We start from the raw sequence: 26,169 nt of genomic DNA, 5'->3' as shown, positions 1-26,169 counted from the left end.
TAGTTTCTTGGCATAAGAAAGTAAAGTATTGTTAAAACCAGAGGGCAGATATTTTGATTTCCACTCAATTTGTGGCTATTTCCCATGTTTGAAAGCAAAGGAAGATGAGGTGTCATGGAGGGTAACAGTGAGAGAGAGTATTCTGAGTCCTAATCTCAACAGAAAAAAAATATGCAAGGTGACAGACTACCAGATCACCTAATGTGTCTTTATGAATAATTACAGGGATATATCTTACAATTAATGTAATATGACAAGAAATAATTTGCAAAACTCCAGTCTCATGAAGAGTTCCAAACCATACATTTTATTTCACTTTTTGTATTTTTTGAAGGAACAGTTTCTGAAATTGCCAGGCACAGATTTATACCTAAGTCCAATGAAGAAAGGAAGAAAACTTTAAAAATGTTACACATACATTTATGAGGATAATCAGGAAAATTTTTAATTTTGACAATATGTTAGTGAAAAGAAATAAAATTAGGAGTTCCCGTTGTGGCTCAGCAGAAACGAATCTGACTAGCATCCATGAGGACGGAGGTTCAATCCTTTTCCTTGCTCAGTGGGTTAAGGATCTGGCACTGCCCTGAGCTGTGGTGTAGGTCACAGACACAGCTTGGATCTGATGTGGCTGTGACTGTGGTGTACGCCAGTGGCTACGGTTCTGATTCAACCCCTAGCCCTTAGCAAAGACAAAACAAAATAAAATAAAATTACTCTAAGAGACTGGTTGTCTTAGGGTATTTCTTAGTGCTAATCACTAAATTGATGTTTTTAAAGTATTAAAAGTAATACTTTAAAAATATAGTTAAATTATCACTTTTATTTCTTTGGTAGCATTGCACAAAAATCCTGCATTCTTTTTAGACTATGCTAGCAAAATAATAAGAGAAATTGCTCTTATAGTTAAAGTAGGATTTCTAGCGTGTGTTCAATTTTCTTACAGGTGCATCAGATCATGGCCTGCTATAAACTCACCTTAATTCAATCAGATGGATCTAGTCCATTTTAGGATGGCAAGGCTTTTGAAAGTTAGAAAATTATTCATCATTCGATATGTGCAAGCATAAACTGGGCTATTCCTTGATAAGGACATGAAGGAAAATATAAAAGCATCAAAATAGGGTTCAATACAATTAGGTACAATACAAAATAGGGTTCAAAACTGCAACTTGAAGATGTTATAACTTAACCTCATCTGTTTTTTTCTGAAACTGGAATTCTGCCTGTGCATAATGTACAACTAAAACTAAAGTTAGTTAAGAATGTTAGAGTAATCAAATCATCCTATGGTACATGAGAAAATACAGTCTTAAGAATTAAGCTAAAGAGAATAAATTTAAATGGTGTATAACTACACTAAAGCACAGCTGGTAAAATATTCTTCAGAAAAGTGTCATGGTTAACACACTAATTCACAGCCCATCAGATACAAGGGGCTGTAAGATTAATTTTAGGTACAGTTAGGAAGAATTTCCTCCTAAGATGCTCACTTTGTTCATTCTTCCCAGTATTTAAATCCGAAATAAAAAGGAGTGATTTATAAACCAATTATCCAAAGGCAGGTAGGATACTCATCTAAAATTATTCTGAAAATCAACATGTCTTCGAAATTTTTAAATGTTTGCATGGGGAGTGGGACATAAGAACCAGTGGATCTTCCAACTCAATAAATACATACATACATACATATATACATACATACATGCATACATACATACATACATACGTAAATATTTTGATTTTCTCACAAAAGCAAACATACATTTTCAGCCCTGGGAGTCACTTATTTTACACTGATGCCTAAAAGAAATTTAGTTCAGAAGAGAACATGACTTATATACAACACAAGAATTAATAAGCCTTCAAATAGTCTAATAAATTATATTCCCAGAAGCATTTCTAAACAGAGCTTCACTGAAAGCCTCTTCGCTGTTGTCCACGGTAATGTCCCTGAGGTCGTGGGCACTGCCTGACAACAGCCTTCTCCCCATCCTTGCGTTAGCCTGGCTTAGTCACCGCTTCTCTGGAGACCCCACAAGGCTCTCTAGTCAGACAGATAGTTCAGGAAATGCCTGCCCTGTGCTCAACTTGCTTTCTGAAGGAAAAGAGGGGAAATCACGCAGCATGGAATAGTATAAGTTAGATCTGGAGAAAAAATGAGACGAGGAAAGATAAAGAACCAAAGCAGGCGGCTAAAGTTCAAATATGAGTCTTTATGCAGAGCAAGCTTCATGGGGAGATTACATCCTTCTACGTAATAAAATCAGGGACCTGCAATCACAGGACGGGAACCAGGTTAATTTTTGGCAGGAACTAACTTTCACAGAATTGATGGTCCAGGAATGGAAGCAGCAGAAAAGAGGAAAGAATAGACAGTCTTTTTTTTTTTTTTAAGTTTTATTTTTCATGTTATTTTTTTTTGGTCTTTTTGTTTTTTTAGGGCCACACCCACGGCACTTGGTTGAATCAGAGCTGTAGTTGGTGGTCTAAACCACGGCACAGCAACGCAGGATCCGAGCCATGTCTATGACCTACACCACAGCTCACGGCAACACCGGATCCTTAATCCACCGAGTAAGGCCAGGGATTGAACCCGAAACCTCATAGTTCCTAGTCGGATTCGTTTCCGCTGCGCCACTGTGGGAACTCTGCCAGTCTGTTTTTTATACACATTTCAAAGAAGAAACTATTTATGACCTAAAATATCAGGGGAAATAAGCACTAACTGAACAGTATAACTTTTATTCTTTTACCATTTTTTAATAGTTATTTCCCCAACACAATTTTTTTTCCTACTGTACAGCATGGTGACCCAATTACACATACATGTACACATTCTATTTTTGTACATTATCATGCTCCATCATAGGTGACTAGACATAGTTCCCAGTGCTACACAGCAGGATCTCATTGCTATTCCATTCCAAAGGCAATACTTTGCATCTATTAACTCCAAGCTCCCTCTGCCTTGGCAACCACAAGTCTATTCTGCAAGTCCATGATTTTCTTTTCTGTGGAAAAGTTCATTTGTGCCTTATATTAGATTCTAGATATAAGTCATATCATATGGTATTTGTCTTTCTCTTTCTGACTTACTTCACTCAGTAAGAGAGTCTCTAGTTCCATGCATGTTGCTGCAAATGACATTATTCCGGATTTTTTATGGCTGATAGTATTCCATTGTGTATATATACCAGGTCTTCCTAATCCAATCATCTGTCGATGGACATTTGAGTGGTTTCCATGCCTTGACTGTTGTGAACAGAGCTGCAACGAACATGTGGGTGTATGTGTCTTTTGTTTTTATCCATGCCACTTCCTTTCTGCAGGTCATATACATTCAGCCCCAAATGTTCAGCCTGAAGTTCAGGTAACCAATCCCTTCTTTCATACTCAAATACATAAGACTTAAGAAAATCAATGTTTAGAATGTTTATCATTCTAAAACACATTTTAACAACACTTTATTCAGATTATTTCATGCTTCAGGTTTATTATATAATTTCATCTCGCCATAACAAATAGAATTACCTCTATTGTGCTAAGAACTTGAGCCTCTAGAAGTTAGCATGACTAGCACACAGAGTTGTTAAACAGCACAAACAAAGGTTGTGTGCCTTCTGTGAGTGAAAGAAACAGGTTTTGATCCATTTAGTAATTACTTCTAGGCTTTGAAAGTTAAGTAAACTTTCGAAAATGAGATACTAGAACTTCGGAATGAAGGGGCATCGCAACCCAGTGTTCTACTGGTTGATGGTTTCAACATCATTTAGCCCAATGTTGATCAAGCCTCACTCAAGCTCACTTGTGTCAATACAGAGAAGGACATAGGTGGTCACCTCTCTACCCACAGACACACACCTATCAAAGGTTACTCCTTAGAAATACATTCAAGTGCCTCATTTACAAGCCTTATTCCTGAGTTTGTCACAAGTCATCTGAAATTGTTCTGCTGAGAGTTGGTTTTGTTCTATACCCCTCTTTTTTCTAGAATTCCCTGCTAATTCTTATTTCATGGATTATATGAATTCATTTATAAGATTTGCCTCTAATTTTTCCTTTAGGCCACCTCCACGATACTAAGGTTCTTCGAGCCTAATGTTTTAAATAACATGACTATGCAATTTAAGTGTTCATTAGCAGGTGTATTATTTATTAATAAAATATAGGTAGACAGGCATTTAAGTTTCCAGTAAATTCTTATAGTAATAGACAAAATTTCTTTTTTTGTTTTGTCTTTTTAAAGCCGCACCCATGGCATAAGGAGGTTCCCAGGCTAGGGGCAAATCAAACCTGCAGCTGCTGGCCTACACCACAGCCACAGCAACGCCAGATCCAAGCACCATGTGCAACCTACACCACAGCTCACAGCAACGCTGGATCCCTGACCCACTGAATGAGGCCAGGCATCAAACCCACATCCTCACGGATCCTAGTCGGGTGTGTTAACTGCTGAACCATGATGGGAACTCCTGGAATACTTCTTTAATAAAATTTAGTAATGATTACTTTTAAAGTTGCCAATAAATTCATATATAAATAGATGGTATATCTTAAGTTATGCTTACCACCATTAGTATGTATTAAATATTCTCTGTTTGCATTCATGTATTAAGCAAACTATCTTAACAAGTACTATACATTTACATGACATGTATTTTCTGAAGATATTAGGCATCTGTAGCCTGGAGAGTGAATCCTAGGAAGAGCACCTAACGGATAGGTAACTAATTTTAATTCAACATGGACTTCTTTGTGAGCTCACTTGTATAATATATTACTGTATAGTATAGTCATACTTTTTGCCGGTAAAAACCTTGTGATCCTTTGAGAAAAGAAAGCATGTGATAATAAACAGTGTTTTTTTGTTTGGTTGTTTTTGTTGGAGAGCATTCTTTCTGAAGGGACTGAATATTTCCTTGATCCATCCTATGACCCTCCATACACTTCCCCCCATATTATACACAGGCAGAGAAATCATCACACACACAGGCACAAAAATACATATTATATATTTTAAAAATATAATCCACATATATATATATATATATATATATATACAATTCTAATACTAATATAAACCTAATATATCTGTGTGTGTGTGTGTTTACTATATTAATATTGTGATTTGTATGTGTGTGTGTGTGTGTTTTCATGGCCGCACTAGTGGCATATGGAGGTTCCAAGGCTAGGGTTCCAATTGGAGCTACGACTGCTGTTGTATGCCACAGCCACAGCAACAACAGATCTGAGCTGCATCTGTGACCCACACCACAATTCACAGCAACGCCAGATCCTTAACCCGCTGAGCGAGGCAAGGGATCTAACCCACAACCTCATGGTTCCTAGTTGGATTTGTTTCACTGCACCATGACAGGAACTCCTGATAATTATGAGCTTAAACCAGATGAAACAGAACTATGAGTAAATAACCAGTCAGAGATAATTGTTTATGGAATCGACAGAATGCTTCCACTGATATTCCAGACGTTTACATGGCTTCAGGAGTAAAAAAGGTACTAGTCAAATGTGTGAAAATTCTGAGTAGAAAGAGCGAAAGAAGGATTACTGATAATAAAGACAAACACTGTTGCATCTATGGTTATTCCTGGCTTTTGCCATGGTTGCAGGGCAGAAATAACTTCATGCAGAGAACTGTATGGAAGCTATGTCGTCCTTCTGTTGAGAAAAGGCAAGCCTTTTGGCTGAGAGAAATGTCTACACAAATGGGAACAATGAACCAGAGCTCAAATAGGCTATGTGAGTCAAAGGACATGGGGGTAAACAATATTTAAAATAGTAGTACTTCCTCACTGCATAACATTAATTAAAAGATATAGCAGACCAAGAGTCTTATGAATTCCATTCCCTTCCCCATAGTTACATGGGGTTTAAGTTAAATTTTTAGCCTTTCTGATATTACTTATTTCATTATTAATATATAATTGTTAATGACATAAAGGTAAATTCTAGCTTCGTGAGTGCAATGTATACAGTCAAATAAAAAGGGAATACAATGTCTTTGAATTTAACGCTGTAACCGCTTAATTCTATCAATCTGTAGTTCTAGAAAACAGAGAGATACAAAGCAAGATAAAGATATAGCATATACTCTTTGTCTCAGCCAAACAGATAAAATGCATTTCATAAGTGGAAACACGAGTGCAGGGCATAAGGTTCTTTGACATGCAGTAAATGTACAGCTGAAAAGTAATAAAAAGAACAGAGAAGTAATCATCAATATTTCCGATCTGCACAAGGATCTCCAAAATATTTCTGAATAAGTTCTGAAATATGAATTAAATGTAAGATGTGGACCTTAAAGTGTAGGGAGGGAGCATTATAGTCCGAGGATATGAAGAAAAAACTCACAGAGGTAACAGAATTTAAGGTGTGTTTAGAGACTATGAGGGGCCCAGTGCAGCTGGATGAAACATTTAGGGAATCAAGGGGAAAAAGGTAAAGAATGAAAAGAAGTAACTAACATGAGTTTCTGGTATCCATAACCCCTGCAAAAACTCACACGTTTAGCCCAATTATTATTACATCTTTATGAAGGATAATATCACCTAATTTCACAGATATTTCAAAATGGAAACTAACGTAATTAAAGCCGATTGCCAAGACAAAGACATGAAAACTTACAAAGCCAGTAGTCACCCAGGTTTCCTGACCCCAGAGCCTGTCATTGTAACATTATACTTTCTTTCCATGAGGTGACTTCTGAGATTAGCTAGTTATACCCAGACCAATTTTGGAAGATTTCAATGGACAGGTGAGAAGGCTGGATTTTATAACAAGGCAAAGAGGGTTCCCTAGCAATTTTTGGAGAGGCCTACGATAAGATCTAAAGCGTGCTTTAGAAGGATATTTCTTGCCTTCCTCAAATTCAGGTGTCTCACTTGGAACTAGTTGGACCCTTTAAAGAGCATATTGCATTCTCAATACCTTGATTCTGTGGCTAATATAATGTCAGAGTTCATTTAGTCCAACTCCCCAAAGAAGGCTTAGATGCTTTCTATAATACATCACATGACGCATGTCCTAGGGACTGGGCTTCAAGAGCACAATGAATATTACCTCATGTACTTTAAACCCAATGTGCCACTTTGGACCATACCTTCCGCATGGCAATTTTCATCTCCACGTTTCGCAGGGTATAGATGAGAGGATTCAGCATGGGGGCAATCACAGTGTAAAACACAGAGATTTCCTTATCCTTGTTCTCACTACCTGCAGGTAAAACATAAGTATAGATGCAGGGCACAAAGAATAACACTACAACTGTTACGTGAGAACTACAAGTTGAGAGAGCTTTGCGTCGCCCTGCAGAGGTGTGTGTTTTAAGATTATACAATATGACTACGTAAGAAGCTACTAAGACAAGAAATATGACAACCACCACCATCCCTGAATTTGCAATCACTAGGATACTCACAACATGAATATCCCTGCACACCAGTTTCAAAAGAGGCTTCACATCACATATGTAGTGATCTATCTGATTAGGACCACAGAAAGGTAATTTGAGAACCATGAGAAGGAGAGCAATAGCGTGCCAAAACCCCACAACCCAGGCCATTATGATTAGCATGTTACACCTCTGCCTATTCATGATGACCAGGTAGTGCAGGGGCTTGACGATGGCAACATAGCGGTCAAAAGCCATGGACACCAAGATGAATATTTCCACACCTGCCAGCAAGTGGGCAGTGAAGAGCTGGGTCAGGCAGTTGTTGTAGGAAATGTTTTTTCTCGCTGCAGCTAAGTCTCTGATGAGCCTGGGGACCACAGTAGAGGTGTAGCAGAGGTCCATGAGGGAAAGGTGGCAGAGAAAGTAGTACATTGGTTGTTGGATTAGATGGCTGCATGTGATTGTGAGTAAGATGAAGAAATTCCCCATTAAGACAGCCAGGTAACAGAGGAGGAACAAGAAAAATAACACTAGCTCTATTGTCTTATTTCCCCAGAGCCCCATGAAAACAAATTCTGTGACATTATTCTGATTTTCCATGAGGCTGAGTTGAGTTCAGAATATACAACAGAAGCTCAATTCATCTGAAATGATATCGAACATAATACATCTTCAACAGCACTTTTTACAAGTTTTGGAATGTTACACATTGAACAAAGATATAGGTTGTAGAAGATTTATTATAGGCTAACTGCATTACTTTTTTAGATTAAGGACATGATATTAAATGAAAGCATATTTTATGTGTGGAGGTCTGTAAACATTTTGCAGGCATTTAACTCCAGCAACACACCACGACGTTCTATTCTGATACTCATTTTGGATTTTTGAAAACAAACAAACAAAAAAATAGTTTCAGTTATTTACACTAAATCATTAAGATTCAAATTGCAGTTTAAGAGGGACCTGACTCTGATACTAGATGTCATGCTCTTGGGAATTATGCAACAGCAGTCACTGACCAAATGAAATTCCAGCTCTTGTCCACCTCTATAAAGGATATTGGTCATTCTCTACCCCTGACTTTAGCTGCCTCTAACTAAGCAAGTCTATCCCCTTCTATACCATGTATAAAGTTCTACACATGAACATTCCATACATTCAGTATTTTATTATTGAAACAAAAAAATCATTTTTTAATCGTAGCAGAGCATACACCCAAATTAGTTAAAAACAGTTTCAGTGACTGACTCTCCCTGGCATGTAGGGTCAAGATTCAGAACAGGGAAAGGCTGGGGATAGAAAACTTAATCACCATGCTGGGCATCTGAGCACAGAAAGACAGGTTATTGTGATATAAAAGCTTTACATTTATCCTGATTCTAAGACACATTTTAGACATTGCTATTGATATCTTATAAACACTTTAGAGAGTTAGTTCCTTTCCATTGGCATTGGAAAAATTCAATGTGCTTAAAGAAAGACCTACTTATTTAAACACACATTTAGAACAGTACCGCCTTTTGTGATGTAGTTTATCCAGGAGCAGAGTGGACATGTTAGAGCATCACCTTTTACTCACAACCAAATGTCCTCCACAACAAAACCATGGTTTGCCTCAAAGACTGTTAATTTCAAAGAGTTTTTTTTGTTGTTATTGTTCCTCTCTTTACACCTGTGGCATATGGACGTTCCCACTAGGAGCTGAATGAGAGCTGAAGCTGCAAGCCTATACCACCGCTTGCAGCAACACTGGATCCTTGACTCACTGAGGGAGGTCAGAGATGGAACCCACATCCTCTTGGACATTGTGTCGAGTTCTTAATCTGCTGAGCCACAGTGGGAATACCCAATGAGTTTTTTTAATGATACCATTGGGGAATGATAGAAAGTATTGGACGGATCCCTCACCTAATGATCATGAAGATGAGCATCTAGTCTCTTATGTCCTGTTAGTTTTGTTGTTGTTGTTGTTTTAAGCACCGAGCAGGTCATCCTTTCCGAGCCTCCTTCTTCCACTGGTAACTGAAAGTAATACTGCTGGATCTATTTCCCTTATTCCAAAAGCAAAAAATGAAATTCATGCAATGAATATCCAATAAAAAGAGCTTATGATTCTTTTTTTTTCTTTTGTTTTTTGCCTTTTCTAGTGCCACTTCCTGTGGCATATGGAGGTTCCCAGGGTAGGGGTCCAGTCGGAGCTGTAGCCACCAGCCTATGCCAGAGCCACAGCAATGTGGGATCCAAGCCATATCTGCAACCTACAGCACAGCTCACGGCAACGCCGGATCGTTAACCCACTGAGCAAGGGCAGGGATCGAACCCGCAACCTCATGGTTCCTAGTCGGATTCGTTAACCACTTCACCACGACGGGAACTCCCTTCTTTTTATATAAATTGAGAATATCCACACCTAGTCTGTCTTTATATGGAAGATCCTAACACATGATATAAACAAAATTAAGGACAAAATTTCATTAAATTTATAGTTTGAACTGTAGAAAAACTGGAGAATCAAAACTGCAGAAAGTGCAGAGTTCCCATTGTGGCTCAGTGGAAACGAATCTGACTAGCATCCACGAGGATGCAGGTTCAATACCTGGCCTCACTCAATGGGCTAAGTATCCGGCATTGTCATGAACTGTGGTGTAGGTCACAGATGCAGCTCTGATCCCGAATTGCTGTGGCTGTGCAGCCACAGCTCTGATTCGACCCCTAGCCTGGGAACCTCCATATGCTGCAGGAGCGGCCTTAGAAAAGGCAAAAAGACCAAAAAAAAAAAAAAAAAAAAAAAAAAAAAAGCAATGCTCTTTTACATAGGACATCAATTGAGCAAATAATGTTTTTACAATTCATCAATGATGTGTGCATCAATAGTTCATTAGTTCATTCTTTTTCATTGCTGAGGAAGATTTAATTATTTGTGTATGCCAGAATTCATCCTTTTTATTAATGTGCCCTTGGGTTATTTCAGATTCTTGGCTATTATGTACAAAACTTCTGTGAACATTATAGCACAAACACTTGAGCGCATGTTATTTCTCCTGGATAAACAGAAGTGAAATTTTTGGAATATATGGGGAGTGTATATTTAATTTATGCCAATAACCATCTGGAATATTATCTGAAGTGAATGTATCATTTTACGTCCCCATCAGCAATGAAAACAGTACCCAGAAGCAGACATGTAACCACACACTGCTACTCACTTTTTTATTCTACCATAATGTCTTTCCTAGATATTAGAGTATAGTCCTAATTAATATCCCAGTATCCTCCCTAAATGCTTAAAAGGGCGTTCAGAATTATCTTGTTAAACAATGTCATATCATGCCACAAATACTGAAATATTTTCTCACATCATACAGATAAAATCACAAAAGTCCTATAAATTACACTTTTCATTATAATTTTGGAGTATATCATCTTCAAGTATTTTCTCTGTTATTTCTTTTCTTTTATTTTTTAAATTTTCTTTTTTTTCTTTTTTTTTGTTTCCCCAATACATAATTTTTTTTCTACTGTACAGCATAGTGACCCAGTTACACATACATGTATACATTCTTTTTTCTGACATTATCATGCTCCATCACAAGTGACTACACATAGTTCCCAGTGCTACACAGCAGGATCTCTGGACAAAACTTTCCTTAAAAAAGACACGTGCACCCACATGTTTATTGCAGCACTATTCACAAGGGTTTGCATTTTTATTATATTTTTATACTGAATAGAGTTTGTAATATTGACATTTTCAGTAAGAGAGATCATTTATTATATAAGGATTTGTCTCCAGTGTAGTAGACAGTCCAATAGCATCTCTGATCTCTATCCATCACATGCTAGTAAAAATACCCATCTCCCATCACCATGATTTTGGGAAAAATTAATACCTATACATTGTCAAGGATACTCTGTGAGCAAAATGTTCCCTTGCCGAGAACCCTAAATTTTGTCATAGATGACAAAAGTCAACTAATCACATGAACTTTCCTTGACCATCCTATTCTAAATATAAACATTTTTAAGCAGCATGGCCATCATCTCATTCTTCAAATGTCTTGCTTTGTGTAAGTTCATAGTACTTTTAAAATCCCTGAAATATTAAATAACTGTCTCTCTTTTTTTTCAATCTTTACTATACCATAAATTTCACAGGACAGTGAATGTTGTTTTTTTCTTTACTGTCATATTTTCAACTTCTAGAATAATGATTAACAATGAGAAGGTGGTAGAATTTCCCTGTTTCATGTTCCTTTGAGATACACACACACACACACACGTTTTCTCTAATAAACCTGAATTTCAATTTTAGATGCTAAATTTTCTTATCTACTTTTCTTATGCAAAATCCTGCCTGAGGCTTTAAAAATACAAGTTTTACATTTACTTCCTTTCAGAATCTAAATGAATTTAGATAGAATATATTTGTAATAAAAATCCAAACCCTTGTTATTACTGAAGTCTTAAGCTACTTTTAAGAAGTGTATCCTTTTCCAAAAATGTTCATGAAGACAATATGCAAAAAAGAGTAGAGAAAAACTATCTCTATATCTCTAAATATAAAGTATTAAAGACTCTCCTTTGGAGTATAAATATTCTTTTAATGCAAATACTTCATGATCTATAACAGCATTCAATTTAATGTTAAGAATAATACTTCTTCCCTGACCCAGAAGCTCCATATGCCACAGAATAACTAAAAAAAAAAAGAAAAAAAACCCTTCTCAATTAAAAAAAAATTGCCCACAGAAAATATCATATTATATATTTATTAATGATATCTGTACAGCTTACTTGGGTAAGTTGTAGAGGATTTGAGGACATCAATATGTGGCTCAATAAAATATGTACTTGTATAATAAATTGAATAAAATTTAAAATATTTTAAATACAGCTAAGAGAAGTTGATCTTTTTTGACCGACTTTATTTTTTAGAGAAATTTTAAGTTTATGGAAAATTGTGTAAAAAATACAGACAAAAAGTATAGACAGTTCCCATGTACCCACTCTCCCTCACAATTTCCCAGTATCAGACACCTTGCATTAGTGTGGTGCATTTGTTACAACTGATCATTAAGATTGCTCTGTTTTTTAATAAAGAATATAGTTTATATTAGAGTTTACTCTTCTGTTGTATAGTTTTGTATGACAAATGCACTATGTGATTTACCAACCACTAGAATATCAAACACAAATGTTTTCCTTCCCTAAAATTGCTCTGTGCTCCCCCTCTTCATCTCATTACTCTTCTTTCTGACTTCCTGTCAACTAATTTTTTTAGTCTTCCCATAGTTCTTTTCTTTCTTTTCAAGAAAGGAAATTGATATTCTTATCTACAATATAAATAACTCTATCTCAAGCCTAAATAATCTCTGGTTATCTCATTCATTGCTCAAGTGTATTAATATATTGAAATTCTCTAACATCAACAGCTCACACTCTATTTTCAGCCCACACAAATACATCACTTTTAATGTGGATCATATATGCTACACTCATTATAACCCAATATTATTTTAAAAATATAATTGGTATAATTCAAGAGAAACCTTAATACTCCTCCCAAGTTAGAAGACATCAAATTAGGAACACAAAGTACATTTTATTAAATATACCATACTTACTAAAAACCTAGCAGTGAAACCTTTCTTCTGATCAAAGGACTACAACACAAGGGTGAATTTCCACCTGTGAAGAAATGATCTAGGTAAAGGAATGGTAAGAATTTGGAGTACAAAACCAAGAATTGGAAGGGGAAACACTAGATTACATACTGTCTCTTACTTTATGAAGCTTCTACAATTATTTGAACCTGACACTAATTAGGAAGAAAGTTTATGTTGAAAGTTCTTGAACTTATACAATGAAACAGAATTATTTAATCCATGCAAATGTTAGGGATACATAAAAGTTACCAGGTTGTGTATTTAAGCATATAGGGCCAGGGTATCTAGGAGTGAAAAAACAACAGAAAGCAGCATGAAGAAGAAAAGAGGACACTCTAGGTGAAAACTGCAGAGATACTAGGCAGGTAAGAGAGACAGATATACAGTGTCTGAGGTAATGGTCCTTATGACCTGTTTATTACTATTGCTGTCTCTTCCTCTACACTAAATTGACTCAGTGCTAGTCAGTGCATATGTTCCAATTGCTAAGACAGAATTGTATTCATTGCACAATAAAAAGATAATAGTCTCTATGAATTCTTTCCAGGTCAATCCAGACTATGAAGAAAAATTTGAAAAATTTCCATTCATCGTTGGTCATCTGAAACCAACTTCTTATTCCATAACATCCTCATGGCATTTTTCACTTCTGCATTCCTCAGTGTATAAATCAGAGGGTTGAACAAAGGTGTTCCGATTGTATAAAACACAGCTATCATCTTATCCGTGGAAAAGGTAGTTGCAGGGCGTGTGTATATAAATATGCAAGGACCAAAGAACAAGATGACTACCATGATGTGGGAGATGCAGGTGGAGAGGGCTTTTTTCCTCCCTTCTGCACTGTGGTTTCTCAGAGAATACAAGATGATGACATAGGAGACCATCAGCATGACAAAACTCACTGTACAGATGGCTCCACTGTTGGACACCAAGAGTAGGTTGGTCACATAGGTGTCTGCACAGGCAAGTTTCAGCAAAGGCTGCAAGTCACAGAAATAGTGGTCAATCACATTGGGACCACAGAATGGTAAACTCAGGGCCAGAAAAATCTGAGCTGAAGAATGCACACAAGACCCCACCCAGGCCAGGGCCATCAGCACACCACAGACTCGGTGGCTCATGATGGTTGTATAGTGCAGGGGCTTACAGATGGCCACATAGCGGTCAACAGCCATAAGGATTAGAATGAAGATCTCCAGGCAACCAAAGAAATGGAATGTAAAGACTTGGAACATGCACTCACTGAATGAGATAGTGGTCTTCTTCAAAAGGGCATCCACAATCATTCTAGGAGCTATGGAAGTAGAGAAGCAGGTATCAGTTAAGGATAAGTAGAAAAGGAAAAAGTACATTGGACTCCCAAGTGCCCGGCTGGTCTTGATAGTAGCAAGAATCAGCAAGTTACCCAACAGTATCCCCAAATAGAAAATCAAGAAAATGGCAAACACTATTTTCTTCCTAACAGGATCCTGGGTCAACCCAAGTAGAATGAACTCAGTCACATTATTGTTCAGCTGCATGATTTCATTAGTGAGATGGGATGGATGTGAAAGGGTTTATCTGCAAAAAAAATAAAGAACTAGTCATAGTGTGTAACATGATGTTATGGACTATTCTTCTTGGGGGACAGTCTACCTGTGATTTATTAATACCTCTTGCTAACACTTTCTTCTTTAGTTTTTAAAGGCCCCTGCAAAGGCTTACTATGAATTTCAAATAAGCTCCTGTAGGTAGTAATTTCCTACAGAACTTTTTGAATAAAATTACTTGTTAGTTTTGACATGATACTTCATTAACTTTGTCAAGTTATTAAATCCGTAATTAAGAGATATGTCTCCGTTGTTTCCTTCATTTGTTTTTCATGTTCAAAAATTTTATGACCGATGTTTTACATGTTCTATCCCTTGGGATTTAGAATATGTCGGACTGCCTTTGAAGGTTCATGCTAAAGATATAAAGTCTCATGTTTAACTCAATTAAAATGTCATTTATAAACACTTATGTATCATATATTTGTTATACATACATAGATAGGTAAATATATATATATTATTTTATACATCTAATATGCTCCACCTCTTCCTTACATACTTGCTCCAGTTATTAGAGCATGAGAAATGAAATGGGAAACATGGACTTTCAATAATCTGCTGTTATTATCATGAATGTTTGTGATATTTTGTAATAGTTCAAATGCTAATGAACAGAAAAGCACGTTATTTCATAGTCTATATTGTCTAAAATATCCCAGTTTCTATTTTTCTTTTTCCAGTTTCTGAGAAGCACCCTTTAGGGCACTCAGGAGCCCTGATGTTAAATTTCTATATCCAGGACAGTGGGTTATTCCTCAAAAGTTTGTATTTTTTCTGTTAAGAATCTTAGATCTGTAGTGATTTTTTTGGATGGTTGTGTGGTTATATTCCTAGTACAGTTTGTATTATTCAAATATCTGAAAACCCCAGGTTCTTGGATGAGCACAAAGAAGGAGAAAGTGTAAAGAGGTGTGCTTTTTAAAAAGAGGCAAAGTAGATGGTACAGCACAGGGAATGAAATCCAATCTCTTGGGATAGAACATCATGGAAGATAGTATGAGAAAAAGAATATATATATTCATGAATGATTGGGTCACTATGCTGTAAAATTGACACAACACTATAAATCAACTATACTCTAATAAAGACATAAAAAATAAAAAAACAGGCCAAGCAGATTTTCAGTAGATACTGTCTTCTCAAGTCTTCAAATGGATAAGCCATTTTAAGATTTCTACATTTGTCAAAAATAAAATGAACAGATGACCTTAGAGAAGAGCTGAAGGAAAGTAGGCAGGCAAAGGTGGAAGATAGATGAGGGTGGTATACAGAGTGTTAGATGCGGAGACCGGCTCAGCAGGTTGGGGCTGAAGAACGGGTGATGTGAAACTTAAGGGAAAAAGTTAACATAAAACAAGACACAGAGACATTTATCTTAAGTAAAGTTGGGAACCAGGGGACTCAAGGTCTCAGGGACCAAGAGTGCCACCTCAAGAAACCACACTGCTTTTAATGTCCTCATTCAGCTGACCACATGAATAGCTTATGCCTTTAGGTCTTTGTTCCTAAGTCATTTACCAGCACTGTGACTGTTTTTCAAGCAGGAAGATGGGATAAAGTAAAGTGGGGACAAGACGGAGTTTTCAGCAAAGAGACTAAGAAAAGATTGTAGAAACATGTCTTGTGACAGTTAGGTGGATTCTTCTATCTTTGAAAATTTATTTTACTGCAGAGGCCGCAGTGAAAAGCATTGCTTACCTTTAAAAGTCTCTATCTATCTACCTCTCTCTGATTCTGTTATACAAGCACATCCATCTTCAGAAAAAAATTTACACTCTATTTCTTTACAGAATTTACTGTTCTTTGTGGGAAGGTTAATAATCTCAAGATTTATCACTCAACAGCCCATGCAAAAGAATATACAATCTACTCTCCTTAAACTCTTGATTCTGTGTAACTGGATCCCATGACTCCTGCTTATGTGGTCCAGATAGCCTAGAAAAATAGCCTGACCTGAAAATCAAAAGGTGGCCATAAAATTCATATTGAAATCATAAAATTCAATATGGAGGGCAAGCAGGCTTTCTATGCCTGCTTGCCCTCCATATTAAGTTATTAATTTTATTCAAATCTTACCTGACATAGAATGGATGCCCCATGAAGCGGCAAAGGGTAAATGAGATCCAACACTAAAGAACGTTGGCAGGCACAAATATTGATGAAAATGAAAGATTTCTATGCTTTTTTTTTTCCAGGAACTCCTCTTCCACATATACACACATTATCTTTCACCTTAATTACGGTTTTTAGTCTCCTCCTTTTCAGGTTTCCTCTGCATATTCTCTGAGAAGTAGGTATTTAACTTTTCAAATTAAACCTCTGAAATGTGCCAAGTGCAAACCCTAAATCTGCAATGTTACTGTAGAAGAACTCCACGTGTGATAATTCTATACTGTGCTGTACGGTGTTCTGCTCAACGATGTCAAATGGAGACGGAAAAGTCGCCATTCTCCAAAAGCTCTTTGAAGGTCATTATCTCCATTCACCGTTTGTCTGATTTCTAATCCACATAATCTCTTTCTAAATTTCTAGTATCCACCGCTCTTGGTGAGGACATATATTGTTGCTCCATCTTACATGAGAATTATTTGTGAACATTCTGCCATCTCTAAAATCTGTAATAAACCATAGACACGAACTATATTCCTCTATTTCTACACTGCAATGATGACTTTTAACATACCTGGTGCACATAAAAGGTTCACTGAGTTCAAAAGATACTTTTTCTCAACATTTGCGTTGCTTCTATTTCCTCTATTAACAGTCAATCTCAGTATAAACTTGTTTTAATTTCTTTCTCAGAGTTATCTGGGAACAACTAGATATTCAAAATAAACATACTAGAAAATTATGTTGGATTCTTTTGTAATGATGCCTCTCTGTAAAACATGGAGATTATTTTTCACTTACCTGTTAGAAGCTGCTCTGAATTAGGGTCAATTCTGACCTTTTTTTTTTTTTTTTTTTTTTTTTGACAGCAATCTCCTAACAGACCAGTGAAAAAAATATTCTTGCCTCTATTCCAGGGGGAATATTTTAAGAAATAATGACGTAAGTTATTTACATCATAGAGGGCATTATTCCCTAAAGTTTTCCTTACCCTGCTAGTCAAAAACAACTTCTATGTAATAAATTTAACTTTGATTTGTATATTTAGCTTATACAAGGATAGCAAATTCATTTTCCTCAAGCTCATTAATCACATGCAAACAAGGATTTGGAGTTTTTAAGGGCTTCACACTTACCAAGAGTACCAGATAAGAAGAAGAAGAAAAAAGAAAAAAAAAACAATGATGGAGAAAGGGGGTAAAGAACAGAAAGAATAAAAGTAATACCATTCATTAAATAGGAAGTGTGTCACCCAGAAACAATTCTGCTACCAACCAGAACCTGGAATTACCCCTCCCTGTGTTCATAAGTAGAAACGTAGCAGAACAAAAAAAGTATGGAATGATATACTCAAAGTTTTTAATGAAAAAAAGGTGAAGCAAAAATTCAATACACACACAAAAGATGTGTCTTTTAAAACTGAAGAAGATATAATTTGCTTTTCTGTAGTGATTAATGATTAATGATGCTAAGCATCTTCACAAGTGCCCCTTGGCCCCCTGTATGTCTACCATATGATTCAGCAATTCTACTGCTAATTATACATCCAAAGAAAGTCTAATCAGTAGCCTATGATAAACTACATGGGGAAAAGATCTAAAAACAAATGGATATGTGTATACATGTAACTGAATCACTTTGTTGTACAACAGAAAATAGCACAACATTGTTAATTAACTGTACTTCAAAAAAAATTTAGAAATTAAAAAAGGGGGAAAGAGGGTGAATAACAACACCTACACATTGTTTCAAAGATTTAAAAAATACAACTATGTAAAACACCTTGTATATTGTAACTGCTAAATAAATGTTGCTTAGTATTATGAATACCAATGAAGAAGAAATAAATGACCACTAGTAATAAAAAAGCAATAAAATTGATGAATATGGATGAAAAAGTCTCAAAACATACTGCAAATTTTATTCAACAGCACATTAAAAGAGTTATACACCATGAGCCAAATGGGAGTTATCCTTGATGCAAGAATGGTTTAACATACACAAACCAGCTCTGCTGGTCATAAGCTGGTGTTAAAAATCTGTTAAGGAAATTCTTATTCCAGGTGCCAGTCTTTAGGTCTGAGGTGCCTAATGTTAGGCTCAAACCCTCCAAGTTAGTGATAGCCCTTTCTGCTTTGGGGTCACCCACCAGGGACTTGGGTCTTAACTAGGTTATACCTCAGCCCCTTCTACTCATCTCAGTGTTTTTCATTATACTTTTAATTATAAAAGAGCTGCTCTTCTAGATGATTTCCTTTAACCCTCCAAAAAATCATGATCAGTGCCTGCTTTAGTAGACATGAATTCCTTTGACCAATCAACAATATTAAAATTTGTGTAATGTCACCATTTCCAAAGCTCAAGTAATTCTAGTGATTTAGGAAATTTTACAGGCTGCTATTTTAAAACACAAGGATGTTTTGTTCTGATTAATTCAATGAAAACAGGACACTTTTAAAGAAGCACCAAATAAACCTGGAGATATAGTCAATAAATGTAGACAAAGAGAGTAAGAAAGCGTATTAAAATTTTACCTCCAATTTAGTATGTTATATTTGATAATTCAAATGTCTTTTACCCCTTGACTTTGGGTAGGGGGCAATATGCATTAACTTTTTCTGGAGCTTGCCAATAAAATACTTTTGTCCAAACTCATGAACTATCCAGAGATTTTTGATCCATTGAGGAATGTGGTTCATATGGAGTTTAATTGGAACATTAGCTGTATTAATTTTGAATGGTGAATTTGCATAGCATAAAAAATTGGTAAATACTGGGAGAAACCTATTCCATCTGAAGTTATTATTCAGCTATAATTTTATCAAGGAGAAAACATTAATTTTTTTCTTACCTTGAATTTGCTATTGCCAGAAGCCTTCCTTACTTCTATTTTTTTAACAAAGCAAAAATTATCAAGCTCACAGTGTTCAACAGCTAACAGTACTTAAATAAAGTCTAATAAACATTCAGTTCATTGATAAATTTTCTCCTTACCATTATTATACCTAACACTGATTCCTAGTTTTCCTAAACTAGGTATACTGTTTACTGGTAGATTTATTGATCTAAAACAAATTGATTTATTTTTTTACTTTTTGAAATAATTTTTATTTTTTCCATTTTATTTGGTTTACAGTGTTATGTCAGTTTTATACCATATATAAAATTGACCCAGTAACACACACACATATATACACACATTCTTTGCCTTATTTTTCATTTTAATTGTAGTCATTTAGGATTGATGGCAGAATTTAACATTCAAGCAATCTTGTCAATGTTTTGTGAGAAATCAATCACCTTGTATAAGCTTAGACACTAACCATTTTTCTCAATGTTTTATTAAATATATTATTTTCCTAATTACAAACCCTTTTAATATGGAAATGGGAATTACTTTCTCCATTTCTATACTATTTGTGAATGTTGATCTTATTGATAAACTTTTTTGAGTCATATTGTCTACCTTTATAGAATGAAAATGCTACTATGTAATTCGGAAATATAATAAGGAATACAGAACAATTTGTATACCTCAGTATCATACCTGGTTCATAACCACACATTAGCTTCCTTTTTCTTTTCTGTATTTTTTGAATGAACAGTTTCTGAAATTGCCACGCACAAACACATAATTGAGTCCAATGAGGAAATACAGGTGAAAAATAGCCAAGATAATCTTGAAAAGTAAAACATAGGTGGTCTTCTTATATGTCCTGATTTTAAAACTTACTATATAGCTACAGTAATCAAAACAGTGTGGTATTGATATAAAGACAGGCATATAGAGCAATAGAATAGATTATAAAGCCCCAAAGAAACTATCACATGAATGTTCAAATGACTTTCTACAAGAATTTCAGGACCATCCAGTGGAGAAAACACAGTTTTTTCAATAAATTTAGTTGTCAAAACTAGACGTCCACATGCAAAAGAATGAAGGTATAACTTACATAATATTCACAGTATACTCAAATGGATAAAAGACCTTAACATCAGAGCTAACACTATGAAACATTTAGAAAAATTAGAAAGTAAATTCAGGACATTAGATTAATCAATGGTTTTTTTTTTGAGTCAAAAACAAAGGCAAAAGAAGAAAACACAGGTATATGGGACTGTATCAAAATTTAAAACTTCTATGTATCAAAGAACAATCAACAGAGAGAAAAGGAAACTCACAGAATGGAAGGAAATAAATTCATATCTGGAGTTAGTATCTGAAATATAAAAGGAATTTTTACCACTCAATAACAAATAACAAGTAAATAGGCAAAAAAACTTGAAAAGGCATTTTTTTCAAAAAAGATATACCAACAGACAATAAACACATGAAAAGATGTCCCAAATCATCAATCACACTTGTGCACTGTTTGTGGGGAAGTAAAATAGTGCAGCTACTGTGAAAGACAGTAAAACATAACTCAAAAATCTAAAAATAGTATCACTGTATGATCCAGCATTTCCACTTCTGGGTACATCCGCAAAAGAACTGAAAGCAAGAACTCAAAAAGATACTTGTACAACTATATTTCTGATAGTATTATTCAGAAGAGCTAAAATGTTCTAGAAACCAAAGTATCCATCAAGATATGAGTAGATAAATACACTGTGGTATACAGTCAATAGAAGATTATTCAACATTAAAAAGTAAGGAGACTCTGACACATGCTAAAACACAGATGAATTGTGAGGACATGTGAAATAAAATAAGCCATTTGTTTCTCATAAACTTTATATTATAACAGATTTTTATCTACAGGTAGTTGGTAAAAATAATTCAGTTTCCCCTATTATCATCTCATATTAATATGGTACATTTGTCAAAACTAATTAACCACCATTATTACATGATTTTAACTAGAATCCACGTTAGCCAGATTCATTAGTCTTTAATGATGTCATTTTTTCTCTCCAGAATCTGATTCAGGAAATTACATGTATTCAGTTGTCAAGTTTTCTTGAGCTCCTCCAAACAGTGACACTGCTTCTGACTTTTCTTGTTTCAGATGATTTTATCAGTTTTGAGCAGGACTAGTAAGACATTTTGTATAAAAACCCTCCATTGGGGATTGACTGATATTTTACTTGCAATTAAGCCAGGGTTATGAGTTACTGGGAGAATGACCACAGAGATAGAGTGCTATTCTCATCACATCACATCTGTGGGTACATACTGTCAACATGACTTGTCCCTATAGATCTTGATCACCTGACTAAGGTACTATTTGTCATAATTCTTTATTTCTTTTTTCTTTTCTTTTCTTTTTTTTTTTTTTTTTTTTTTTTGTCTTTTGAAGACTGTACCCATGGCATATGGAGGTTCCCAGGCTAGGGGTCTAATTGGAGCTGCAGCTGCCAGCTTATGTCACAGCCACAGCAATGGCAGATCTGAGCCGTGTCTGTGACCTACACCACAGCTCATGGCAATGTCAAATCCTTAACCCACTGAGCAAAGCCAGGGATCGAACCCACAACCTCATGGTTCCTAGTGGGATTCGTTTCCACTGTGCCATGACAGGAACTCCTATTTTTCCTTTTTTAGGGCTGCACCTGCAGCACATGGAAGTCCCTAGGGTAGAGACTGAATCAGAGCTGCAGCTGTCAGCCTACACCACGGCCACAGCAACACCAGATCCAAGTTGCTTCTGTGATCTGTGCCACAGCTTGAGGCCACGCAGGATCCTTAGCCCACTGAGTGAGGCCAGGGATGGAACCTGAATCCTTAGGGACACTATGTCAGCTTCTTAACCTGCTGAGAAACAGCGGGAACTCCTGTCACAATTCTCTTTTGTAAATTTACTCTTTTCACTCACTCCATACTGCGTGAGTTCTTTGGAAAGAAGTCACTTAAGTGTGTGCACAGTTCACACTTAGGTAGTGGAGAGTTTGAGGACAGAGAATATAAATAAATCAATTTTTTGGTATTCTTTCGTCTATTAATTCCTTTTTAGTTATTTATTATTCAGTTATTTGCATCATTATAATTCATGGATATTTATTTTTTACTTTGAGTTATATCTCAGCTCAACTTTTCTGCTGATTTTTTTGGTAGCTTTGGACATTGGAGGCTCATCCCTTTGGCTCCTGTGAGTTTTGGAGTATCCTTATCAGTGTATGAGTGTGTGAAGGCAAGTGACATTTTGGGGAAGGACCTTCCCTAGACTTCTATATTTTGCATCATGCATGTTTAAATACTCCTATGGCGAATGCCAAAGAGATTCACTTTCCAGTCAAAATCTTGTGTGAGTGTGAATTTTGGAAAGTAGCGGATGAATCTGGGATCATCTGGGTCTCTCTTCTTGCACACAAGTGAGAATCTAAGCCTTCTTGTGAGATCAAAGAGTTCCTGGTTCCAGGTAAGCCAAATTTTAGGGTAACATTTTAAAAATTCTCATTTGAGTAAAGAGCACCCAAATTGCCTTGGAGCGAAAAGAAGACAACTGAATAATTCAAACTTTCTCCATGGACTCTTACAAAGCTGGTAAGAGCTTTGGGGATCAAGTTAGTTTTATATAATACTTGGAGAAAGTGAATCTGGTCAATGTCATTGTGAGTGACTAATACATATGATGCATTTGTGGAAGGATAGAAAGTTTGGGACATTTCTAGGTGTGTTTCATATTATAAAAGATGATGGAAATAAAGAACCTGTGTGGTAGCTTCTGATGGAAATGAGCACTGCTAGATCAGGGGTATTGGAACTGAGGATGTTAAGGATAAGAAAATAGAAATAATATGTGCTTGAAATTTTTCAGGATACATTCCATAGATAGGATGATTGGTGGTGGATGCAGTAGGATGCAGGCTTCCCTCTTCCTCAACATCATCTGAACATGGTGCAGTGCAAAACACTATTAGATTGTATCCACTGGCTATTTTATTAAAGCTTTCTTTCTTGCAACAAATATTTGTTAAGCAGCTTAAAGTTTTTAGATGCTTAAATTCAGTAGCTTATAGACAAAAACTCTGATCCAAACATAGCCCTCATTCTAATATGCATCATTTCTATATGTAATTCTAATGTTTATGTCAATATATGTACATAAGTAAATAGGTATGTTGTGAATTATACACATGTCTATTTACCTATCTCTACAGATACATACATGTATAAATATGTATATATACATGAAAATATATTTATATAACTTTTTTTTTTTTGGTCTTTTTGCCTTCTTCTAGGGCCACACCTGTGGCATATGGAGGTTCCCAGGCTAGGAGTCTAATCGGAGCTGTAGCCACCAGCCTACGCCAGAGCCACAGCAACATAGGATCAGAGCCGCATCTGCGACCCACACTGCAGCTCACGGCAATGATGGATCCTTAACCCACCGAGCGAGGCCAGGGATTGAACCGCAACCTTATGGTTCCTAGTCAGATTTGTTAACCACTGAGCCATGACGGGAACTCCAATACTTAACATTCTTAACATGTATAAACTGCAAACAATTTTTAATTTGATTGTTGAAGAACTTTGGCCAGAGCAGATTTGGAAAACATCCCAGAAAACCAGTGAACCTTTAGTTAAAGGTACTGTGCTGTTCTACGATGTGGTTAAAAACCACTGAATTCCCTAACTAACCCTATAGTTGATTCAGCATCTTATTCATGCTCTTGAGTCATGTTATCCCCCAAATACTGCTGTCCTTCCTGCTTCATCAGAAGGCAGTTGGTATGGTTCAGGCATATGCCACTGTGAATAATACTCCATCAACTAAGATGAGGTTTCAAAAAGCCTCAGTTTTTTAATGCAATACATGACAGTGTTTTCAAATTTTACCAAAGAGCACATACTAAAAAAAAATGGGTATGGTTCATGTCTATGATGCCAAGAAAACCATTTTGTACACAGAGAATACAATGCATGTTTTTGTTGGCATTCTTCTCAATACAATTCATTTATATGAGTGTATGTGTAATATGTTTAAATCCTGCTTTTAATTAAGACTTATCATGCTAGCATACAATTCTGTCCTCTTATTTTTCACTTTAGAATATGCTTTGGACATATTTTACACTTCAGGCACCACTGCATATGTATCTGCTTTACTTTTATGAATGCTTTATCAATGAGTAGTATCAATATAAGTAAAATCCTCTATTTATTAAGTTCCCTTCAGATGTATTTTAAGTCCTTCCTCATCTTTTGCTACCAAAGAGAGTGTTGAAATGATAAATTTGTCCTTGTCAGTGAGAGTATCTGTCAGAAATGGGATCATTAGACCCATATCCGTGTGTAGCTGCAATATTATAATGCTGAAAATCACCCCTTAGAAGATTGAGCCCATTTAGACTCCTACAAAAATGAATGGGATTGACTACCCACTCTGTAGGTCAACTTGTACTTGTCAGCACTCTCTATGTCAATGAATTGAACCACAAGGAATATTAAAATGATAGGTGAAAAATTTATCTAGTTGGACATTTAATTTGAAATTTAGAAGCGAATACGATTGACATATTTTCATAGGTTTAATTATATTTAGTAAGAAGGCTGTCTTAAAATTGATTACTGGGCCCAGTATTTATTTGCTGTATTTTTTAAAAGTTAACAAATTTATACTTGGCAATTATATTTTTGTGTGTTATAAGTCATACATATGCTTTATCAGTTTGGCACTTATAGTTTGTTATTGATTATGCTACTATTTGGAGAATGTAAGGACACATAAAACAATCTGTCCAGTGTTTGACATATAGCTAGATATGCATAAATGCCAACTACCTTTTTACTTTTATCTTCTCTTACTCGAGGTGAAAGTAAAGGACATTCAAGATTTGTATCACAAAAATTATATTGAAAGGTTTCAGATATGACTTGGAGCTTCCTGAGCTCATTTATTAAATTCCTGGTGTTTAACCTCAAATCTGAAATTTGAGTGTTCTGATTTATGGGAAATGTTCTCCTTCTATTTATTTCCTTCATTCTTGACTCAGTGAAACCTCTTGTCTTAAGAAAACATATTGAAATATTTAGAAAAAATAATTAATAAGGAGACAAATTTAACTTTGGACAATATAATATAAAGATTGTAAATTTGTTTTGTTTTGCTTTTGTTTGTCTTTTTTAGGGCCACACCCACAGCATATGGAGGTTCCCAAGCTAGGGGTCAAATCTGAACTACAGCTGCCAGCCTACACCACAGCCACAGCAACACCAGATCCGAGCTGCATCTGCGACCTACATCACAGCTCATGGCAATGCCAGAAGCTTGACCCACTGAGTGAGGCCAGGGATCGTACCAGAATCAAGGATACTGGTCAGATTAGCTTCTGCTGAGCCACTATAGGAACTCCTATAAATTTTAATAATGGGAGCTGAATTTGAAATCATAAACAACTAGAAAGTTTTGAGAAGTAAAGTAAAATAAGGTGAATT

The 26,169-nt window shown here is 35.8% G+C and overlaps 2 protein-coding genes across 2 annotated transcripts in view; both read right to left on the bottom strand.

Annotated features, from left to right (window-relative positions):
- LOC110259269 (olfactory receptor 4C46-like) overlaps window positions 1-26,169 on the bottom strand; it is a 949,087-nt gene that overhangs the window by 30,267 nt on the left and 892,651 nt on the right. The window lies entirely within an intron of this gene.
- Window positions 13,674-14,606, bottom strand: LOC100515602 (olfactory receptor 4C16-like). Its single transcript, XM_003124170.5, has one exon. It carries the CDS (start codon window positions 14,604-14,606, stop codon window positions 13,674-13,676), a length of 933 nt encoding a protein of 310 aa, XP_003124218.1.

Source organism: Sus scrofa, chromosome 2, assembly GCF_054392235.1.
Source record: "Sus scrofa isolate SSC_HxYL_T2T_F1_AM1 chromosome 2, Sscrofa_HxYL_maternal_Yorkshire_Landrace_v2.0, whole genome shotgun sequence".
Lineage (NCBI taxonomy): Eukaryota > Metazoa > Chordata > Mammalia > Artiodactyla > Suidae > Sus > Sus scrofa.
Note: the sequence above shows the minus strand (reverse complement) of the source record. Positions and strands in the feature narration are given on the sequence as shown.

Bases quoted from the DNA above. Each gene is read 5' to 3' on its own strand.
- LOC100515602 (XM_003124170.5), bottom strand. From the start codon at position 14,606: ATGCAGCTGAACAATAATGTGACTGAGTTCATTCTACTTGGGTTGACC.